We start from the raw sequence: 23,433 nt of genomic DNA, 5'->3' as shown, positions 1-23,433 counted from the left end.
CAAAGCAGAAAGGAGCATATTTGAAGGGGATGCCTCTGGAACCATTTTCCTTTCAGTGCTCGCTCTCTAATCGTAGCCCTGATTACAAATTGGGGGGGCTGCCCGCACACCAAATCGGCCTGTCTCCTGCGCAGGTGTCAAAAGGGAATGGGCACAAAGAACTTCTCCCACTTTGCATGCCCAGTTTAGGCACCGTTCACAGTGGGAATCCTTCTACTCGGGGAACGCAAGGACTGTTATAAGGGCTTGTCTACACAAGCAAATTATTCTGGAATAAGGTAGGATGTGAATTCAAAGCAGAAAGAGCTATTCTGGAATAACACCAACAAGCCCTTAGGTAAGTACGATGAACACTGCTATCTTCTGCAAAACGGGCAGGACAGAGAGCAGGGCATGGCCCAATCCCACTCTGCGTTGAGCAGAAGAGTTGGCTAGCTGTAGAAGGGAATGCATACATATTCATTACCAGTGCATTGAAACATCTCATTGGGAAAAAAACAGTCTCGGGCAGTTCTGCCAAATTGACTGGGAGATTTTTCACATGGATATTTAATTAATGGCTTCGGATTGGAATCATATCAGGCTGCTAAGTAATATTATGTTAGTAGCCTGTTTTTCACACTTGGCTGAAGCAATCAGATCAATCAAATGTCAAGTACGGCTGATGGCAAAAAGAGAGATCTGAATCAAAAAGGCAGCCATGTGGTCTGTTAGGGCAGAGAACGGTGAATCCGCAGACCTACCTTTTGTTTTTGATTCTGCTACTGACTCACTGTGTGACCTTGGTCTAGTCAGTTAATATGTGTGCCTGAGTTCCCCATTTGTAAAATAGGGATAACGACATTTACCTAACTCTGAAGTGATGGTTCAGGACACTGACCAGTGCGTCTCATCCTAAAGAGTAGTCTGCCCCAGACTGGGATGGTAGAAAACAGTTGTGTCCATACTTGGAAAAGATTTAGGGCCTAGATATTCAGAACAACGTGCCTTATTTGCCAGTGCTTATACTATGACTGCATGTGCCATTGTGGTGCATCCCTCTATGTGACCATTTGCATATGCATTCACCATGATTGCATGTCAACTGTTCAGAAAATGTGGGACTAAATTTGGGGGTCGATTTTAAAATAATAATAAATGATAATAATTTATATCACCAAAGTGGCACCAGCACAACATGGAAACAGTTATCACCAGAGACAAAAATGAAGATAGAGGTGAACAGCACAGATCAATGCTGGCAAGGAAAAAGACCTTCTGTCATCATGAAGAAATCTACATTATTGCACTAGTTTATAGATAAAAGCTAACAAGGGAGTTCTATAAGGTTCTGCCAATGAGATTTATTATTAAAAATCAATTGCGTTTTCATGGAAAATCCCAGCTGAGTGTAGTCTTCGACTCATTTTTCACTGAAAATGAAGTTGGGACAAAGTACACTGTAAAGTATATGCAGTCACAGAGCTGTCATCTTATAACCTAAGTAAATGACTGTATTCAAGTGAATGCAGTATGCCCAGGTGGTTAGGCTGCTACCGGAATATATTCTTAATCTCCTGCGCATTTCAATTAAATATACAAACAATGAAGTCTAGAAACTGCAAATCAGGTTAGTTCTTCTGAATAAGAATTTAGTGCTTTTAAAGGGAAATGGTCTTTCTGCCCTTAATTATATTCCAGGTGCCCCAGAAAACCTTTGTCATAAATAATTAATTAGAGCCAGGGTGTTGGTCCAGCAGCAAAAGGAGAGAGTGGACTTGCTGGTCAAAAATGTGCTTTTTCGCTCCTCTTATCTGACATACAGCCTTGCCTGGGCAACTTTGGACTAATGCCAATAGGATATCTTTATTGTTGATTAAAAAGAGGTTTTAAGAAGTTCTTTAAATCCAGGTCTGCACAATAGCTTTCATATTGGCATACTGGCTTTTTGGGGGACAGTTAGAGATGCACCCTATCAGGGTTCCCTCCCCACTCTGAACTCTGGGGTACAGATGTGGGACCCACATGAAAGAACCCCTTAACTTATATTCCACCAGCTTAGGTTAAAAGCTTCCTCAAGGCACAAATTCCTTTTCTTGTCCTTGGACGGTATTGCTGCCATCACCAAATGATTTAAACAAACATTCAGGGAGGGGCCACTTGGAGCCCTATCTCCCACAAAATATCCCCCCCAAGCCTCTTCACCCCCTTTCCTGGGGGGGGGGGGGCTTGAGAATAATATACCAACCAATATCTGTCAGAATCACACCTGCAAAATCAGGATGGAAGATAACTTTACAGGGTAAATAAAAAGATTTAAAACACAGAGGATTCCCCTCTAGGCTCAACTTCAAAGTTACAAAAACAGGAATTACCCTCCCTCTTAGCATAGGGAAAATTCACAAGCTAAAACAAAAGATAATCTAACACATTTCCTTGCTATTACTTACAATTTCTGTAATTTTTAGATGTATCAGTTCAGGATCTTTTTAGGGGCTGGGTTACCTGCTTGGTCTCTCTCTTTGTCCCAAAAGGGAACCAACAAAAAGAACACAAACAAAACCTTCCTCCCTTCCCCCCTTCCCCAGATTTGAAAGTATCTTCTTTCCCCATTGGTCCTTCTGGTCAGGTGCCAACTAGTTAATTGAACGGATTAACCCCTTACAGGTAAGTGATTCTGTACCTCTGACCAGGAGGGATTTATGTTACTGCATACATAAAGGTTGTTACCCTTCCCTTTATATTTATAACAGACCCAAACCAAAACCCCAGGTCTGACCACCAAAGCTTTGGAAATCTGAAGCATATACTGATCTGACCTGCACTGATGTTCCCACCTTTTTATAGAATGAACAAAACTCCACAAATCAATACAAATTTTGGAACTTGAGTCCACTTCCTCTGACACCCTTAGGAAAGCATTTAGTTTGTCCAGGCAACGCCTCACCCACCTCAGACTGTGGTTGCTGAGCATAGGGTTCATGGGCAGGAACCCGGAGTAACGCGGGGGCCTGGGTTCCCCTATTGGCCACTGGAAAAGTGGCACAGACTTGGAAATGGATCAGCAGACTGCCAGAGACTGCAGATAAACAGTTTGTCCAATGTCGTGTCACAAAGAGGAATCACCCCAAGTTAAAAGAGGGAGACCAAAGGGTGCACAACTGAAGGAGGGGGTATCAGACTGGGGCAGTGCTAAGGTGCCATAACTACGCACAAGGTGGTGCCATAACTACGCGTGCCTCCAAACTAATTAAAGTGATATAAGTGTAAAGATCCCATTATACACGCACACAAACATCTGGTCTCCCTGATATATTTTCCTTACAAATAAAATCCTTTAATTGAAATCTAAATTCAGTGCCTTTTGGCTTGATTATTTGTTTTTAGTATATTTATTGCCCAATTATTCCTAAATTAGATATCCACGGTATTAAAAACTGGCTGCCATTTTGCTCCAGGAGCACTGATTCCTCACCACTCTACTGAGCTTGGGTTACTAAGAGACAGTTCAAGGCTCTATTTAGCCTGATTCTGCCCTGTATCTAATTAGAATCAGATAGATTGTTCCCTGTAAATGGGTCAGTCACACAGCAAAACCATCAAATGTAATCTGGAGATTGGGCGGGGGGCGAGATAATTTTATTTCTTTTCATTTATACCTGCTCTGTGGTTAAAAGAAGAATTAAAATGAGGTCATTAAACTTTCCTTGGAGACAAACCCCAGACCTCAGTGGTAATATGATTAATCAAATGTAAAAGTGAAGCTACCCTCAATGAATATAACTCATTTTTATAAAATATCTAATTACTGTAACGTAGTCTGCGGCAGAAAAGAAAAGGGGAAAGAAATTAATTGCAATAACAATTCAGGAAGATAAAGTTTTTCTGAATTAGGTCTACACAAGAAGCTAAATTGAGTTGATTAAGTAATTTTGGTTTCAGGAACACCCTTGATGGAAGTTGTTAATAATGAATTTTTCAGACCTTGGAGTTGTAAATTGCCAAAGACCAGTGCATTTAAAATATGGAAATGACAAATTTCATTACAGATTTCAATTCCCTGTTGCATCCCTTCTCCCCCCCCCAAAAAAAGGCAGTAAAAAATGCTTGATTGATCACTCTTAAATTGGACCCATGTATTTCTTGGTTTAAAATCAAGAATAATGCAACCATCTCTTTCTACACTAGAAAGTACAGTTTTGGCCAATTAGAGTTACAATGCCAGACAGGAGGTAGAGCCCATGGCACTATTCATTCCCTGCTTCACAATACATAAGTAGTCGAAATCCAAAAATTACAACATAACCTCAGTAGAATGGATACATCATAAGTATGTGTTCAGCCATAGTTTACAACACTAAGAGCTTTTCTGTCCTCTCAGTGCCTGTATCTAATTCCCATGAATGGGAATGAACTGCATGCACGTACCTCTAGAAACACACAATAATCTGTTGGGGATGTTTGATATTCTAGCATGATGGTTTTTGTTGGCTCATGCAACATATTCAATATTATCAACCTGCTCACTAAAGCTGTATATTGAAGTGATCATACACATTCTAAAGCGGCGCGGGCGAGCGATGTGCTGGCCGCGGCTTCTCACCGCCCCCATTGGCCCGGGACAGCGAACCGCGGCCAGTGGGGGCCGCGATCGGCCGAACCTGCCACGTCAGCAGGTAAATAAAACTGGCCCGGCCCGCCAGGGTGCTTACCCTGGCGAGCCGTGTGCCGAACGTTGCCGACCCCTGTAGTATAGTATCACCACATCAGCTCTCACATTATCTTGTCATAGATCATTTGTCATGAGCTATTTCATTTGCAACATCTGGCTGTGTTACATCTCCTACTGTGATAGCTCATTTAATAGTGTCTCATCACAATTTTCCTTCTCCATTTAATATATATATAGGGGACCTGGAATAAGAAACCATAAAACCATACCCTTGTAATGTGCATTATGTAATAATGTGGATGAAATGTCCAGAGTGTAAAAAAGAGGCCAGTGCCAAAGTGCAATGAGATGTAACATTACCAGTTGTTGCCGACAAAATGTCCACAATTAAATTAAATGATCTCCACCCTACCTACATTGAGTGGTAAATCTTGAGGCAAAACACCAGTGTTCTCCATCCAACTGATGTGTATCAACGAGACACCAGTACCACAGCCCGTGGTGCATTCTTTCTATCAAAAAATAGCTTTTGAGAAAATTTCACTGGAGGAATAAAGCCAATATTTCCTGCTGGATCTCAGAACTCTAAATCATGGGGATTTTCAAAAGTAGGGATTTAGACCCCAATTCAGCAAAGCGTTTATTCACATGCTTAACTTTATGTGTGTGCTTAAATCATATTAACTTCATTGGAATTTAAGCATGTTTTAAAGTACTTTGCGGAATCTGATGGAGTTACTTATATGCTTAAAAAGCAACAGAGGGTCCTGTGGCACCTTTGAAACTAACAGAAGTATTGGGAGCATAAGCTTTCGTGGGTAAGAACTTCACTTCTTCAGATGCAAGTCATATGCTTAAAGTTAAGCATGTGCTTACATGTTTTGGATGTAAATTGGCATGGCTCCTCTAAAGCATTAGAGAGAAGTCCGTTTACACCAGCTGAGGATCTGGACATGCAAAATACGTAGCTACATTCAGCTGTACATTTAATTATCCATTTTTCACATGCACATTTATATTTTGTGTATGTGTAACTTAGACACTTGTTTTTAGAACCTTGACCCAAAGTGTTGGCATGGCCTGGAAATTTGGGTCACAAATTAGGATTCTTAAAATCTTAATTTCTTGAATGCCATATTATATGATTCTTCAGTAAATTTTGGACAACATTTTCAGCTGGTCTCTGATTTTGTGCACCCAGTGTTTTGTGTGCAAATGAGGACTGCAAAACTGGACACATTTTGAGAACACAAAATAGTTGGGCCCTTAAATGCTCAAGTTGCTAGTGCAAAACCTTTGTTTGCACACCAAAGAGATGCACAGGTTTTGTGCATATGTTCAACTGCATGTATTAAGTTAGGCTCACCAGATCAAAAGACAGGTGTGAAACTTGCTCAATATATGCTACAACATTGATAGTTCATTAGACCTTCGATGAAAGGGTGAGTAAGCTATTGACCTGAATACAAATGCCTCTGAACGTTAGCAGGCTTTGTCAGAGTTAGAAAATGATTTTCAAATGGGGTGAACAACTCAGATCTTAATTCAATACCCCTTGCACTTCCAACTGTCATCGTTTTTTAAATATTGCTTTGCAGTTTAACCACAGAGCAGCTGAGATTTCAGATGTTTTCTTTCCAAACTGTCTCATTTGATCAGTTTCAGGAGGACCGTATCAGCCTAATTTTCCTATTCAAAAATGCCATGCAGCCCTCACCGGGACCTTTTTTTTAATCTACCTTCAGCATCAATCCATAATTAGGAATTTTGAAAAAGACTGTATCTCTTGTGATTTTATGATTCATTGTTTTATATCCTTTATATTCCACCATGCCTGGCTCCTTTGCTTTGTAAACCAGGGCACCACACTAAAATGTGCTGTAGTATTATAGGCCTAGATTTGACACAACTGACGGAACAAATTCAAGGCAAATGCCCATTTGTAATAAATTATTTTAATAATTCTTATCTGAGTTTGAGAAATCTGGATGCATGTAGTAAATCCATTGTCTTAAAGGGCTAAAAATGAATCTTCTCTTTCTGAAATATGCTAACTTCTTTGGCTGGGCTTTTAAAAAAAAAAATCTTCAACATCCTGTTGACCTAGTATTAAAACCTAACTGGCCTAAAAACAGTTGCTTCCCAAGGATGCCATTATAAGAGGATATATAGTCAGAATTCTGTTAAGCACATTTCAGTTATAAAATCTTCAGTGACATACTTAAATAAAATAACTTAGCAAAGGATTTAGTAGTGCTGTGACTTTTCTTTTATCAAATATTTCTAACTGTCCAGGATGCCTTAACATTTCCCAATTGCAGTGAAAAGGGTCAGAACACACAGTACAGGAAGAATTAGAAATGGAGAGGACTTTCAAAAGGTTTCACGTGACTTTTTTAAGTACGCTAGAACTTTTCAAACTGTTCAGCTTTACGCAATAATAAAGTAATCTAACTGCAAAAGAGAAAGTACCATTCTCCTGGCACCAAGCGTCAGATACACATACGCACACACGCACCCCTGACACAACACACACAGCCTTCCTTTCTTCTGTTTCTTCCCTATCTCTTCCAATGTAGCTGTGTGTGTCTCTCTCTCTCTTTCTCAGAAAAGACCCAGTCCTCCTCCTCCTTTTCTTTCTAGTCCTCTCTCTCTCTCTCGTTTTCATTATTTGCCATTTATTTTATCTATTTATTTATTCTTTACTATTCCACATTACTCTAAGTAGCCAGGCCTTCATGTTTACTATTGTTTTACCCCTTATATTAGCCACTCCATCAAAACATTGACTTAATTTCCTTACATTTACTTTATGTTTGCATTTTGCAGCCGGGCCTATATTTTTTTCTGCTGCATGTTGGTACACTCATTTTTTTGTAGCAACAAGCAAATAGTGATAATCATCTTGGCACTGATTCAGGAAAAGCATGTGTTTAAGTCCCTTTAACATCAATGGGACCTAAGGATGTGCTTTACTTTTACCTTGTGTTTAAGTGCCTTTCTTGAACAGTGATACTTCACTGAATTGGGGGGCTCTATCAATAAACAGCAGATTTTATGGATTTTCCGGGCTAGTGTTGCTGTAACGTTCCAGTCATAAAAAAAAAAATTCCATATGCGAATTCTGAAACTAATCTGGAAACAACAGAGTTTTCCATTGCAGTATGGAATATGGTTGAGAAGAAATCACCATGCAGACTGATTGAGCCTTGCTACAGAGGAAACTTGTTATAAATCTCATTACTAGGATTATGGTGTAGATGAAAAATTCAGTTCCGGTACTCTTAAATGTCTTCCTTTCCCAAATAGCTGCCTTCAGATCCCAAAGGTACATGAATAGTTTTTATATGCCTTAAAATCTGAAAAAAATAAATTAAAAACTCATTATGAGAGGTGGGCAGTTAATAAGAAAATCCTAAACTAGATTTATCAGCTTAAGGCCCTTCTTTGTGAAACTTTATTAAACTTGCATGAATTAAACCAGCTTGTTCTATACAAATTTTACCAAGTACTGAGTCAGATCTATGGGGTGCATTTCAGTGGCTTGTGGTTTGAACTGTATCACTGAATCTTTGTCTGTCATAGTGGGTTTATATTCTAAATGGGGGGGGGAAGGTTTTGTAAAATCTGAGCAAATGAAGCATATTGATTTGCCACTTTAAGGTATAGGGAAGAGGAATAAGGTTTGGGGCCTATTAATTATGCATTCCAACAAATTAGTAGAGTTCATCAGGTTTAAAATTGATTTAATGTAGTTAAAGGAGGATTTTCATGTTAGACTTGTGTAAAAAGAAAGTTTGCATACAAATGACTAAATCCCCAATTCAGGAAAGTATTTTACCATATGCTTAACTTTAAGCACAAGAATAGTTCTATTGACTTCAATGGGATGGCTTAAATGCCTAAAGTTAAGCATGTGCCGAAGTGCCTTCCTGAATTTGGGGGCCAGGTTCTGATCTCTGTTACACCAAAGCAAAAGTTATTCAACTGTGTAACTAGAATGGGAATCTGGCCCCAAAACATTCCTCTTTGATCATTTCTTTCACCATGGTCCTGAGTACATGGGAAGCCAAGTCTCAGGAAGGTAAATGCTTAATATAAATGATAATGGCAGAATCAGGACCTAATGCTGTATTTTGAAGAGCTTTGCTTATACCATCTGTTGCAAGGTGAAAGTCGCATTAGCACTGCTTCTGAGTCCAGGAGGATAAGATCCTGCAGCCACTACAGACAGAACTTTACAACCAGTTGTTACAGGGCTGGGTTATAACCCAGGGCTGTTTTTAATTCTGTTGATTTTTTTTTCTTGGTTTCTCTTCTTTGAAATCAATGCCTTGTGAAACTCTGAGGAGGAAATTGCTGACTGAAGTGTTGCTGAGCCAGCTGATATGCAGCATTGGTTTACAGTGTTTAATGCAATTCATTTCCAGGCTTCATATCTTGTCTTTTGCTTCTCAACAGCTTGATGGCTATCACAGAGCTATAAGGCAATGCATTGTGGTGATGGAGAGACTAACCTGGACTGACCTGAATGTGTTTGTAAAATATGTACTTTAATTCACGATATTCTCAGGAGGCAACTCTGGTCTAGCCAGCTGAGCACAGGACCTGAGTTCCAATCCTGACGCAACCACTACCTTTCTGTGTGACCTTGGGCAAGTCACAGCCTCTCTGTGCTTCAGTTCAATGCAGGCTATAGTGTTTGCCTACCATTGTAAAGAAGTGCTATATCAGTGCAAAGAGTTATTGCTATTTTATAGCAGAATTAAGCTTTGTAGGTTTCTGTAGCCAGTTCCCGCAGTTTTAGCCTCTATGCCCTTATTTAAAAGGTAGCATTATTAATGAAACCTGACAAATATTCATCAGAAATGCACCCGTTTCTTTTTCATGCCATTTGTTCCTCAGGCAAGAAACAAAGGTGGGTTAGACAAGAAAGCAAATGGACTGTTCAAGAGCTTCTCATCTAAACTTGAAAATAGAAGTCTCTGCTATCAGATCAGAATTTTAACATACACTGTTTCCATTGGATCTTGAGATAAGATCTTTTATTGTTGAGTACAACCGTTGTTAAAGGTCATTGCTGCAAAGGCTACATCATTTAGACTGGATGAGATCCCATTTTGGATAAATTCACAATTTTTCTTCCTAACAAGGTGATAGTATCAGGATTTGAATGTACAAGAGTGCCAGGTTACAGATTAAAGGCTTTTGTGTTCTAGAAGCCACGCTCTGCCAGACTTCGTGAGTTTCAGTGAGACATGAAAGTCCCCAAAGTCAAGTAGGTTGATTAAAGTAGTAGTTTATAGCCTTTTAAATACAGATAACATACAACTTTCCTGCATGGGGTTAATGTAGAATTTTCTTTCTACAAGACTGTGCACCTTTCCAAGGACATAATTTTAATCTCTTTTTAAACCTTTCATGCGAACATTGTTAAAAGCTCCTTTGTGTTGTAAAGCATTTTTATTAAATGTATAAATGTATATGTGGGCTTCGTTTCATATGATATTTTTATCCAGAAATGGTTATCTTGCAGCAAAGCAGTGTCTCAGTGTCATCATTTCCGTAACATCTTTTCATACTGTAAAAAGAATGTAACATCTTAAGGATGAAAAAAATAACTTTTGTTATGAGAAATGCAAAGCTTTTAAAAAAAAAAAAAAAAAAGCCTTCCACCATTCTGTCCTCTTGTCTGTGAATCCTTGACAAGTACTCTGGGAGTCATTGATGCAAGGTTAAAACTGGATCCAAGCTTGGCCCTTTTGAATGTAAGAGTCTGAGATTACAGAAGTTCCATTTCTAGTGCTCAGAGCAAGGATAGGATGTGCCATTCCCAAGAGCACATTTTCTTCTTTCCAAATTCTTAGTTTGAACTTATGTTTCCTTATCCAAAGAGCAAACCATCCTGTTTCAGTTAAATGTAGTTGTTACTTGAGAGTAAGGAAAGCAAGACTGGTAAAGAACAACAGTGAAGTCAACAGCTCTCAGCAAGTCTGAGATCAAAATGGTTGCTGTCTCTGCACACAGTCAAGGGGTGGTCTTAGAAACTGAAAGGTGCTGTACTCAGAAAACAAAGTCATCCCACAGTCCTAGCTGCAAACACCAGGCAGCATCAAACAGGGTCAGGGAATGGACCTGAACAATTGGAAGAAATGCTTAGCGCATTGATGCTAGGCATATTGACATACTAGTGGGATCCTGCCAGAAAGCCCACTGAGTGAAAGAGAAATAGAAAAGATACCCTAAACATCTGTAAGTAAACAAATGAACCAATCTCTGACTAGTTTGCTTCTTTCCTAGGCTTTTTTCCCCCCTCTTTAAATTCTGTCACTCACTGTTCTCTTTATAAGCCCTAAATCAAGACACATTTGTAAATAAACAAGATGGTAGTATGCATACATAACACTTTTAATAGACCTTAGAACCTCACTCACAGGTGTCAGAGCTTTTCAGTCAGACGGGCATTTTAGTAGCACCAAATGGTGAAGATAAAGCTAGCACTTCCAGATCAGCCTTTAAAAGTTGGTGAGCTACCAAATCCATGTTCCTGAACATCATTAAAACAAGGCTGACTCCTGCAGATCATTAAAGAACATGTGGAGAGCAAATGTATCCAGCCCAAGTAATTCATTTCATAATGGGATGTGTGACAGCTGGGCCAATGGAGCAAAACTACAAATTGGCAAGAATGGTATTGGACTTTTGCAGATTATGCATTGGAAGGCATTTGCCACATGGCATATAACTAGTCTGATGTGTCATATGTACCCATGAAATGAATACTGAATTGATCCAAGTGAATACACACAGAAGTGTGTGCAGTGTGTGTTTGCGCGAGAGACACTGTAAGAATGAACACAAAAAAGGAAAGGGAGTTTGCTGATTGGTCACTTGATGATAGGGTAGGCAGGAGGTGTTCAGTGGGCTACTCTTCAGGAGAAGGGCTGTGGAGATGGGGTAGCTAGAACACGATCAGTGTTAGAAAGAGACCACATGTCACTGAGAAGGCCTTTAATAAAATCTGATTAACACTTTAAAATTGCAATATCTGCCCAATTTACACAAAAAATCTGATTTACATTACTTACAAGACTTGATCATCTTGTTCAAAATTTGGAGATTTAGGGCCAGGTTCTGATTATGGCTCCACCAGTGTAAATTTAGAGTAACAATTTTGAAGCCATTTTGAGAGTTGCTCCAGATTTACACTGGCACAGAAATTGAGATCCCAATCTGCATAGAGACCAGATTAGATAGGATAACTTGTGAACCTAGTGCAGTCATCCATACAGCAAATTATATTGAAAATTAAAGGTCAGAGAACTGATGGCAAGGCTTAAGAAAACAGCAATTAGGCTGCTAGGAAGAGAAGCAAAATACTGGTAGTAGAAACAGAGAGAAAAAAATAGAGGATTATTGATCTAAATATCCAGTTGTCAGATAAAGAGTACAATTTGGAGTTGTTTTACTTCTCTGGGCTTGTCTGAGATGTAGAAGACTTATTTAATCCTAACAGTAAAAATGCAGGTGTATAAACATGGTATAGGAGCAGTCAATTAGCATGGCATTTGCTTGTTTCAATGCTGAAGCTGGGCAAAGAACTCTCAATTAATGATTTATAGGATAATCTAAACCTTTTTCCTTTCCACAAATTGCCAACAAACTACAGTTTTTATCAATTTATTTAATATTCAAAATTCTTTGCTAAATATTTTGTGGAAACAAATTTCAGCTTCTGGACTGATCATAAACTGTTCCCTACGAGCATTCCTATGGGTATTAGATATGTGTGATTCGATATTCAGGGTGTATGGTTGGTCACTTACATGACAGGGCATTGTTTCTGTGTGGATAGCCTAACCCGTCTAAACTGCTTCTACTCACAACAAATTCTGTGTTGTAATTATGGTTAGAGATCAGAAATACACTTTTTTTTACAAATATTCATATGAGCAAGTCTTTGCAATAGCAAATCTTCATGAAAGGCAAAGAGAAAAAGGGGCTAACATGGAAGAAATGAAAATCCCTGTAGCAGTCACCAAAATGAACCTGAATAATTTTTCTCCCTATTCAGCCATCTCACATCAGCACACACTGGGAGTGGCTGCAGGGAGCTGCTTGGTTTTATTCCACTGTGCTTGGCTCTACAGTTCAGACTAGACTTAGGAGATGCTGCAAAGTCATCGTGTGTGAACTTATCATTTCCCTGCTTCTTTCCATTTCCTCCTTTGAGTGATGCTTGACCATATGTGCTGTCAAGTACTGAGCAAGACAAAAATAAACTCTAGGGTTAAATGACTTCAGTATAATTTGATGCCGCCTGGAAATCAAAATGAATTATTACCTTTCCAGCACCATATGACTTCAGACAGGCCAACTCTAGAGGCCAGTGAGAGGATCGTTTACAATCATACCAATATGAAAAAAAAATGGAACCTACATAACTTCAGATGAATAGGGCAGGTTTAAGAAATCATGGTAAATTGGCAGAGCAATTATTTATCTCATAATGTATGTTCGGACTGAATAACAGTCAATTCCAAAATAACTAGCGAGAGAGAGATTAAAATAAAGGACTAAGAACATGAAAAGCTTCATAATGCAGCAATAGAAAATGAAGCAAAATAAATTACAGATGAATACAAGTAAATGTTACAATATTAGGATAAAGTGAAGATGTAGATGATGATAAAATATCTTAAGCAATGAATATTTTATATGATATATGATTCCTGTGTGAGGCCTGCTCATAACTGACATGAGATTTATGTCAGATGTGATGCTTGCTGCAGAGCTGGGTGAAACTCTACAGTTTTGCTTTGTAAGAGGCCATGTGCATCCTTTTCTTTGATTTCAGTGCATATGGGTTTGCACCTCTTGAATTTCAGGCATAAACAATCTCAAAGTCAACCTCAATCAAAATAGATGCGTTTCATATTAAAATCGTAAATGAGTCCAGGGTCAATTAAAACTGTACCTGGGTTCATTTGAAAGGCTCCCAAACCTTCGCTTTCGACACACCTAAGCTGGGCATCAAGTTTGTCCTTACATCTAAAATGTAGGTGTGTTTCATGTGGTTTCAGGGTCTATAATGAAAGTTTTGAACAGCTGTTTCATAACAATCAACTCAGCTCAAAAATAGTCTTACCTCATCCTCATACCTGCAAACAGAGATGATGCAAACCCCAGAACAAGAAGCAGCAGGCACTTTTGGATTTCAGCAGTGGCCACTGGGAATGAGGGCCTGTTTTGATTCTCACAAGCATCCTTCTGACTGAAATCTTGCTTCCTTATTGAGAAATCTCCTTTTCTTTTTAGTTTGTAGTATGGTTCTTTCTGGTGTTGTTCTTCTGAAAGATGTATCAATTGGAACCAGGAAGGGGGTGGGGGCGGTCTGCAATTACATGGATCCAGTGTGATCACATTGGTGTTGCAGAGACTGTTCTCATGCACACTGTTGATTCACATTACATTATAATGTCCTGTCTCTATTCTCATTTGGACTGCAGTCCTTAGAAGGAGGCAACTGCTTGTAGAAACTAGCCTGGAAGAGGAGACCAAAGTTTTCTTGCTAAGAAAAACCAATTCCCTTCATAGGTTAAATAACAGGATCTCTGTAACTTTCCCATCATGGATAAGTCTGAGTTGCCTCATTTTGCCCAGAGTCATAAAACGGCACTGATGAGTTCATTTAGGGCCTGATCCTGCAAGTGTTTCCAAGAGGGATGAGCTCTGTTGACTCCCATGTGTGTCAGGTGGAGTCCGTGCAGAGCATACTGGATTATGAAGATCATGGGACAAGCTGGAATAGGGTGTCTGTTTTCTGAAAACATTTGTTTGCTAATTACTGTACTCCTTTCACCTGACATCATAAAAATCACACTCGTGATAAAGCAGCAAGTATAGGGCAGGCACTACTGAGTTGTTGTTCTTGTTTATTCCAGCACGTCTCTCTGGACCCCTTATTATTTTACAATGTTTGAGCAGAGATACTCCTCTCGCTATTTGAAAATCCCTTGCACTCTTCATTAAAGAAAACTTACTAGGCCTGGGGAAAGCACAGTAAAATATCGCACTGCTCATCATTCTCAGTTACTTCAGGATAGGGAGGAAATGACCTTAAATATGTTTGAGCATCTCCAAACTCCCATCCGTCCAGTACCAGATGTAATTTAATTTCATTACTTAATTTTATTAAAAGCAAACAGAATTGTGGGCACATTACAGCACATGCCTCCATAAACAATGGAAGAGTGTCAGATAGACCGGAGGGCTGAGGCAGTGGGTTACAATGAGCCACAGCTGATAAAAAATTGATGTAGACTTCAAAGTGTTAAGTATCTTTCAGGATTCATTCCTCAGCTGGTGTAAATTGGTATAGCTCCATTGACTTCAGTGCAGCTACTCTGATCTACCCGAACTGGTCTGGCCCTGTATGCATAATGACCAATTTCCACGGAAACCCCTGGATCTTGTAAAGGGTTGATTGCTTCCTCAGATGCCATCAACTCCCAATGACCTGAATGGACCAAATCCTGAAAGATGCTTAATACTTGCTGAGCATTGTGACTCCCACCCTTATGGAAAAGTCTGACATAAAATAATAACCTTCCTGGAGGCTTCTTTTAAAAAAAGAAGCCCCAAAACACATCCTAGAGAATTATATCTGATGGGTTAAAATAACCCTGAGAGAGAATATTGTTCTCTCTCAAAGTCTAAAGGCTTTTAGAGCTATTTCTATAAAATTCTATTGATTTCATCCCTATTAAATTCCATAGGATTTTTCCTTAAAGGACTGACTTCAGTGGATGTCTCCAAGACTCAGCCCCTTACAGGATGTAGCCCACTGGGAGTAAAGGATGTGCAGTATCTTGCAGGATTTGGTCCACTGTTATAGCAAAAAGTTCTATCAATGATTTGTTCTGAATGAGTTCATCCTACTTGGTCCCACAAAGAATTAAATGAATAGCGGACCAAATTCTGAAGTTCATAGTTATTTCTTGTAGTCTTTAAGCAAGCAAAACTCTTTCTAAAGGCAATAGGAGTTTAGCCTGAGTAAATAAAAGTTGGCTGAGGGCTTTAAGATTTGAGCAATAGGATAGATTAAATCTTTAAATTTCATGTGACTCACATGGGCTCAAGACAGGAACTGGCAGTGACCTGGGATATGTACATTACTCAGTTTAACATGCTTAGTTCCCTTGGAATTACAGCAAATATGATACCTTGATTTTAACACAGTACAGTCAACTGCCCAAGCAAACCAAAGAGCCATCAACTTGTCATCGTTGGCATGCAGTACAACATTAATCTAATCCAATGGGATATAACCATCATGGATTTAGCAAGAGACGATCCTGCCTAACTAATCTTCTTGAGTTCTTTTGAGCAGGTTTCAGACAAGCTTGATAATAGAAGTGTGCAGATGACATGATCTAATGGATTTTTCAAAAGGCTTTTGATAAATTTCCATATGATATTCCCCTGCTTAAACTGAATGCTGCAGAGATTCCAAATTGGGCATGAGAATACATAAAGACCTGGCTACATAGTGGGAAACAAAGAGAAGTAGAGGAGCTATGATATATTTTAGAACTAGAATTAATAAGTGGCATCCCACTGTTTTGCTCCACTACCTAATGGACGTAGGCAAAAATACCATCTGTATTTGCTAATGAAAACTTATTTAGGACAGGGGCATAAGTGAAAAGACAGCAAAATGTCATTAAAGATATCACTAAAGGGCAAAACTACATTTAGATTGGCATATGGCAAATTAAAACTTTTTGCTGTCAGATGTGAAATGTTATATATTGGTGGCAAGTATATATAAACAAAAATGTTGAATGCTGTCAGACTAGAACAATATTACTTTAAAGGGACTCTTCAGCTAAATAACAAAATAATTATTTGTTGTAATTAGCATACTTCTGCATAAATACATATTAAGAGCCAGATTTTCAAAAGTGTTCGAGCCCACAATTGGGGCTTGAGTTTCAATTTCAGAACTGGAGCCAGCAGCTCCATTGTTTGCCCGGTGTTCAATTTGCTGTATGCCCATCTAAGTGTTGATTCGCAATTGTTGTCAATAGAAGCGTCAGTCTGCTAAGCACATTTGAAGATTTGGGCATTGTTTAGGTGTCTAATTGGGAGCTTTTGGGCCCTAAAGGCAGGAAATATGAACTATCAAGGGTCCTTGACCGATATGTGATAAATCAAGGTTTTGAAAGCAAAAAATTGAGAGAAAGGCAGATAATGCATCATAATATGCATAAACTGGATGTGGTTCATGAAAACAAATAATAGAATTAACCTATAGGAAAGGCTGATGCAAAAAATCACTAGAAAAATAGTAGGCAAAATCAAATCAAAAGCAGAAAGAAGAAAAATTAGATAAAAATCAAGCTTTAAGATTGCATCATTTGAAAGCTGAGTATCTGAAAATGTTTTACATTAAAGGGACACAGTCAAATTTTTTAAAAAAATCACTTCGGTCTGATATTTTTCATCTCCTATTGTCACAATTAACAGCTCCAATTACTATAACTGAACGTGATTACTAAGGGGGGGGCAATCTCTTTTTTCCCCCCAATTTGCTTACTTTGCACATCTGACAATAGTTTGGCTGTTTCTCTTGGCCATTTAGCCAGTTTCACGCATTTGTTTGTGTAGGTCTTTCAGACAGCAACAGGGTGGGGAAAAACATTTAAAGAAAAGAACATGGAATTGTAAAACCACAAGTGCCAACGGGACTCAGGGGCAGGTGTAGTCACTGAGAATACTTTTAACTCTTATTTTATTACAAGTACCGTCTCTGAACACTGAGGTCCACTTCCTCAGCTGATGTAAATCAACATAGCTCCAGTGACTTCAAGGATGCTATGCTAATTTAAGCCAGCTAGGGATTTAGCCCTGCAATCCTTAAGAACTCTTCATAACAATTCCTGTCTTTTGACTGCAGTATTCCGGGGAGGTTCCTGAGAACAGAGTGGAAGTTGTGGTTGCAAATTTGACTGTGATGGACCGGGACCAGCCTCACTCCCCCAACTGGAATGCTGTGTACCGCATTATCAGTGGAGATCCTTCTGGTCATTTCACCATTCGGACGGATCCAATTACTAATGAAGGCATGGTAACTGTGGTGAAGGTAGGTGACTTCAATGGGAGCCAAATCGAGTCAGTCTTTGTGACCCTCTAAGTTATTACTCCCAGGAGGATTCCCAGAAGTCTGCCATTATTTCATGTCTTCTTTGCCTGGGAATGTCAGTGCTTGAATCTCCATCTGCTGTTTCCCATCTCTCTCTGTAGCACGTGACATGCATACTGTACTACAAGCCACTAATTCTTGGTTCACCACCCTCTCATTCTTTGGCTGCACCACCACAAGCCCTCACAAACACTCACATGATGAACGTAGGACCCAGTCTCTGAGCTGCACTTCTAGGTACTACTCCTGTTTGTCTTACCATTTTCTGGCTCCAAACTATAGTGGAGATTGTACTCTGTAGCCTTGCCCAGTCTGACGTATTCTAGGATTTGGAGTGCACCACACTCCATCGAAGGTTGGAGCAGACCCATCTGCATGTGAGATGGGCAGCAGCATAAAACCTGGACACCTAATATCTTATGAAAGCAGGAAGGAAAGGAGGATTGTTGTCACAAGGAGGGATGAGGTTGTTGGTGGCAAAGAGGAAAGGGGACGAAGTCATCCGTAGCTGGTGCAGGAAAGGTTTTAGTCTAGCTTGACAAAGCCCTGGCTGGGATGATTTAGTTGGAAATTGGTCCTGCTTTGAGTAGGGGGTTGGGCTAGATGACCTCCTGAGTCCCTTCCAACCCTGATATTCTATGATTCTATGATTCTAGTAGAGTTGCCTGAAAAGTTTGGGAGCTATTGCTTTACCAATACCAAACCATCAACACACTTTGTGGGCCAGATATGCAGCTGGTGTAACTCAGAGCAGCTGCATTGACATCAATGGCTTTATACATATTTATACCAGCTGAGGATCTGGTCCAAAGATTCCTTGAGAAACAGGTCCCTGGATATTCTTAACCTACAGCTTGTTGCTTTCAATATTGCTGCAGAAGTAGGAAGTGAGCAATGTGAAGTTCAGAGCTCTGCCTCATCCACTGTTATCCAGTTTCTACAATGTCCTAAATTCAGCTTGGAACCTGGAACCCTAAGAGAATTTGGAATAGATATCAAATTCCATTTCCCTTCATCCCCTGCCCTTCCAAAGAGCACGAGTTCAGTCTTCATTTGAGGGCTTGTTTCACATTCACTTGCATAAGACCAGCAGCCCCAGGCAGTGAATGCCTCTGCAGATATTAAATGCAGTCAGAACACAGCTACATTCATTCAACATTCAGTGAATCAGTTAGTAGATAAGATTCCTACGGATGTTCCCACTGACTCTCAAGAAAGCGAAAAGCATGAAGAGGCTGCTGTGATCTGAAGGAACTTGCCCTACATGAACCACGCGCTGCACCTGAAAAGATTTATTTATGCTGTCAAGAACAAAGCCTCTACCTTTTGAAAAGTGTGACCTTCTCTTAACAAAAAAGTTTTAATAAATACAGTGCTGCAGCAGCACCAAAGTGTAAAGAGCTGGACAATTAGAGAACGACTCTGTGGGTGAAAAAACACTCCCTCGTAGCTAACAAATTGCAGTCATTCTTAATACATACACTTAGACTGTTAGGAAAAATGACATCAGTGAAATGCCATTCACATTACCGTGGTAGGAATGTGTGAGCTTGTCCTATTCTTTGCCCCTTAGGCTGTGTGCTTGTGTCTGCAAATGCCACTTTGCTGAGACTTTAAAGGAAGCATCATCTTACCTGCTAGATGGTATTTCAGCAGGTCTTTTTATTTATCACGCTTATTGCTCTCTAACGATGACTGACAGCCTTATCTGCTGCAACACCAAAATACCTTTTCAGATTTGGTTGGGTTGGGGGGGGGTTATTCTGCTTAAAAAACAAAAACTCAACTTGGCAAAATGAAACAATTTAACTTTTTTCCACCTCGGCAGCTGATCTGAAGTAGAAATGCCAACACTCATACAATTTTCACTAAAAGAAAAAAGCCCTTTATTCCTAATCTAGCAAAGCATAAAGTGTCATGACTGTAGTTGTAGAGCTACATCAAAATGAAAACCAAGGGATTTACATGATCATCCTTGCTACACCAGGACATTTGCATAATGAACCATCCCTTATTCAGAAATTGCAGGCAAAAAGCAGGACAGATTTGTCAAGATGCCATTGATGCCAATGCTGATTTTCCATTGCTATATAACCAATAGTGATCCCAATGCAACGAATCACACCGAAAATCCTATCATGTCACACTGAGCTCAAAGCCTGAAATTATATAGAATGTCTTTAGTAGATAACCTCACCTGCTCCTTCTGTACATCCTAAGTTTCTCACTCTTGTCACACTGGAAGACATTCTCAGCAGGGCCGGCTCCAGGGTTTTGGCCACCCCAAGCAGCCAAAAAAAAAAAAAAAAAGCCGCGACCATGATCTGCGGCGGCACTTCGGCGGGAGGTCCTTCGCTCTGAGCGGGAGTGAGGGACCGTCTGCCGAATTGCCGCCGAATAGCTGGACGTGCCGCCCCTCTCCGTAGTGGCCGCCCCAAGCACCTGCTTGCCAGGCTGGTATCTGGAGCCGTCCCTGTTTCTCAGTGCTCTTCAATAGGAGAGTGTGAGAGAAAACTGCCTCTGACTAACTGTTCCTGGTGGGGAAGGTAAGACTCTGGATTTCACCTTCTGCTTTGAAAACTGTTGAGCCTTTTCAGTTAAGACAAAATATTTTACTGTTGGGGGATTGAGTGCAAACTGACCTCAGATGCCTCAGTGATCACTGCTTGTGGCATCTATTGGCCAGTTCTTTCCCACCACCCGAAGGCACAGGCTCACAGACAGACTCTTGGGCTGAAGAAGTATGTCATCGATTCGCTGCTTCATTGAGTGATCAGACCACCAAAACAGGGCACAGCATGGGGTTAAATGCAAGTGCTCCCCCATATTCAGGTGCTTGCCTTACATACACTGTTACAAAGCCGTTTGTTATATATTGTATAAACACTTTTTTCTGCCTAGAACTAAGATTAGTTCGTTAACGCAGTTGTTTACCTGATTGAATTGCTGGCTCATCTTTTTATCTGGCTGTTCGCTTTCCTTGATAGACAAGCAGGCATCTTTTTGCATGTCCCAAAATATACATTCTGCATATTACATCCTACGGCATCTGAGTGGTTATCTAGGTCGCATTACGTTGTTTCTACTCCCTGGTTGGACCAGTGAAACTTTTTAAACCACCCCTTCCCCTGAGTACACCCCGCCCTCGCTCCACCTCTTCCTAACCCTGCTCCTCGCCCTTCCCCCCCCAGCATCTCCAGCTAAACAGCTGATTAGCAGTGGGCGGGAGGTGCTGAGCGGGGGAGGAGCTGATCAGCGGGGCCCACCAGTGGGTGCTGAGCACCCACTATTTTTTTTCGTGGCTGTTCCAGCACCATGGAGTCGGCACCTATGGGACTAACTGTGTGAGTAAAAGAGTTCACATCCTGGCCTACAGGAAGTAACAAATATAATGCAATAGGTGTATTCTTGTGACGCACACTCGTCCGCCCCAAACATGTCTTTGTGCATGTTCACAAACTGAAAGAGGCATAAAGCTTAGGGTTACCATATTTTAAGTGTCCAAAAAGAGGACACTCCAGGGGGCCCCAGCCCAACCCCCGCCCCTGCCCCAACTCCGCCCCTTCCCCAAAGTCCCCGCCCCAACTCCGCCCCCTCCCCTGAACGCTTCGCCCCCCTGCTCCTCCCCCTCCCCTGCTTCCCGCGAACATTTGATTCGTGGGAAGCCTGAAGCAGGCAGGCAGCAGGTAAGCTGGGGTTGAGGGGGGGGGCGCGAGGAGGCACGGCCCAGTCTGGCCCCCCCGCCCCAGCCGAGTGGCTCCCTCCGGCGGCCGGCCCCGGCCAAGAGGCTCTGGCCCCAGCGTCTCTGGCCCGGCTCAGCTCGGGCCCTGGGGCGCCGGCCCCAGTTCCGGCTGAGCGCGCTGGCCCCAGCCCTGGGCGAGCGGCGGCGGCTGGTGGCTGAGCAGCCCCGGTCCCAGTGGCTCCAGCCGGCTCGGCTCGGGCCCCGGTTCCGGCCGAGCGGCTTCGGCCCGGCCCCGGCCCCAGTCCTGGCCCTGGCAGAGCGAGCGGCGCCAGCCGGCAGCTGAGCACCCGCTGGCCCCAGCAGCTCCAGCCCGGACCCAAGCCCCACGACCCCTCCCTCCTTATTTTCCCGGACATGTCCGACTTTTTGGCAATTCCCCCCGGACGGGGATTTGAGGACCAAAAAGCCGGACATGTCCAGGAAAATCCGGATGTATGGTAACCCTAATAAAGCTATTCAAACCAAACGGCTAGTCAGAACTCAAATGAATGTCTGTGAAGGCTGTTTCTGCAGAATTTAACCAGCTCTCAGCAAAACCACCTGTGCCCTTCCAGTCTGATCACCAAAGGATACAGTTTCATTTTTGCTTTTCATATCATTCCTGTGAGGGTGCAAGGCCCTTTTCTCCACTGCAAGCCTTGTAAATGGAGAGAGAGTAACTTCCCCCTCAGTAGAGACACAGCAGAGTCTGAACATGATCTCCAAGAGCAGCTGTGGATGCCCCGTGCAGCCAGCTCACTAATGCGGTATTATGTACTCTGCATGGAGATACTTCCGTTAATGATCTCACTCTTGGCATAACAATAGCATAAAGCAAATTTGTTCCCTTCAGTTACAAGTATGTTGAGAAGAGAAGGACACATTGTAAGCCCTCTGTTTTAACCAGCTGTGCCTAGGTAACTTGAGCCACTGTGCTCATAGGAGGGCTGAGCTGTGCGTCCCAAGACAAGATGTCAGAGCCATATTTGTGGACAGCCTCAAATTTTGTGCAGCGGATAGTGCCTGCAAAAGTGGGCGCACCCCTCATATATAGATCCCAACTGGTGTACACACAGCGGGTGCAGAACCACTTTTGTGGTGGCAAGCAGTTGTCATGCAAATTAAAGGTTAAGACTGAAAATGATTTCTTGATTTAATACAACCAAGGTGGTGTGGCAAAGTGAAGGAGAAACATCCCAGGTGGCAGGTAACAGGGTAGCCCCATAAGTACCCTAGTCTGGCACATATAATAGTAGCGTGTGTATGATTTGATTTCTCATTGGCATGTATGCTGATCTTCATTTGTGTTTTTCTGTGGGATTAAAATGTAAGTATGCATGCAAAAGTGCTCAGGTTCAACACCCAAATCACATGCAAGTCAGGTTTGTCTGTGCACATACATTTGTGCATGTTCAAATTACTGATGTGAAGCATTGATCGTTGTGCATGTGCAAATAAGATGCACATAAATTGCTTGCGCTTTGGGACATTTGGCCCTGGGTATCATAAGTGTTATAGAGAGTTAAAGAATATATGCTTGGCTTAATTCTGCCTGTGGTTACATGGGTGCAACCCCAAACCGGGGCTGTTATGTGTTGCACTGAACTAGAGAAGAACTGAATGCTGTTTAACCAAATGGGTGAGGGGGTGTAGGAGTCACTCTCACAAATTTGAGGTAAGTGTGGAAGTTCATAATCTAACTAATGAATGTCTGGTGACATAACCCAGTTTTGGATAAGAGAACTTCGGGGATAAAGGAGGTTCTAATGTGAATATCATTTACTATATTCATATGCTGTTAATTCTAGCTCACAAAGAGAAATGTAAATATAGGCAGGACTGGTAGCAGTATCT

The 23,433-nt window shown here is 41.2% G+C and overlaps 1 protein-coding gene across 1 annotated transcript in view; it reads left to right on the top strand.

The window, feature by feature from the left end:
* The window catches only part of CDH4 (cadherin 4), a 658,708-nt gene that overhangs the window by 594,494 nt on the left and 40,781 nt on the right, over nucleotides 1-23,433 (top strand). Inside the window, exon 9 of the mRNA XM_034787039.1 lies at nucleotides 17,613-17,798. Within this exon, the coding sequence (XP_034642930.1) occupies nucleotides 17,613-17,798 (186 nt within the window). The remainder of the gene's footprint in view (nucleotides 1-17,612; nucleotides 17,799-23,433) is intronic.

This window comes from Trachemys scripta, chromosome 12 (assembly GCF_013100865.1).
Source record: "Trachemys scripta elegans isolate TJP31775 chromosome 12, CAS_Tse_1.0, whole genome shotgun sequence".
Taxonomy (NCBI): domain Eukaryota; kingdom Metazoa; phylum Chordata; order Testudines; family Emydidae; genus Trachemys; species Trachemys scripta.
Note: the sequence above shows the minus strand (reverse complement) of the source record. Positions and strands in the feature narration are given on the sequence as shown.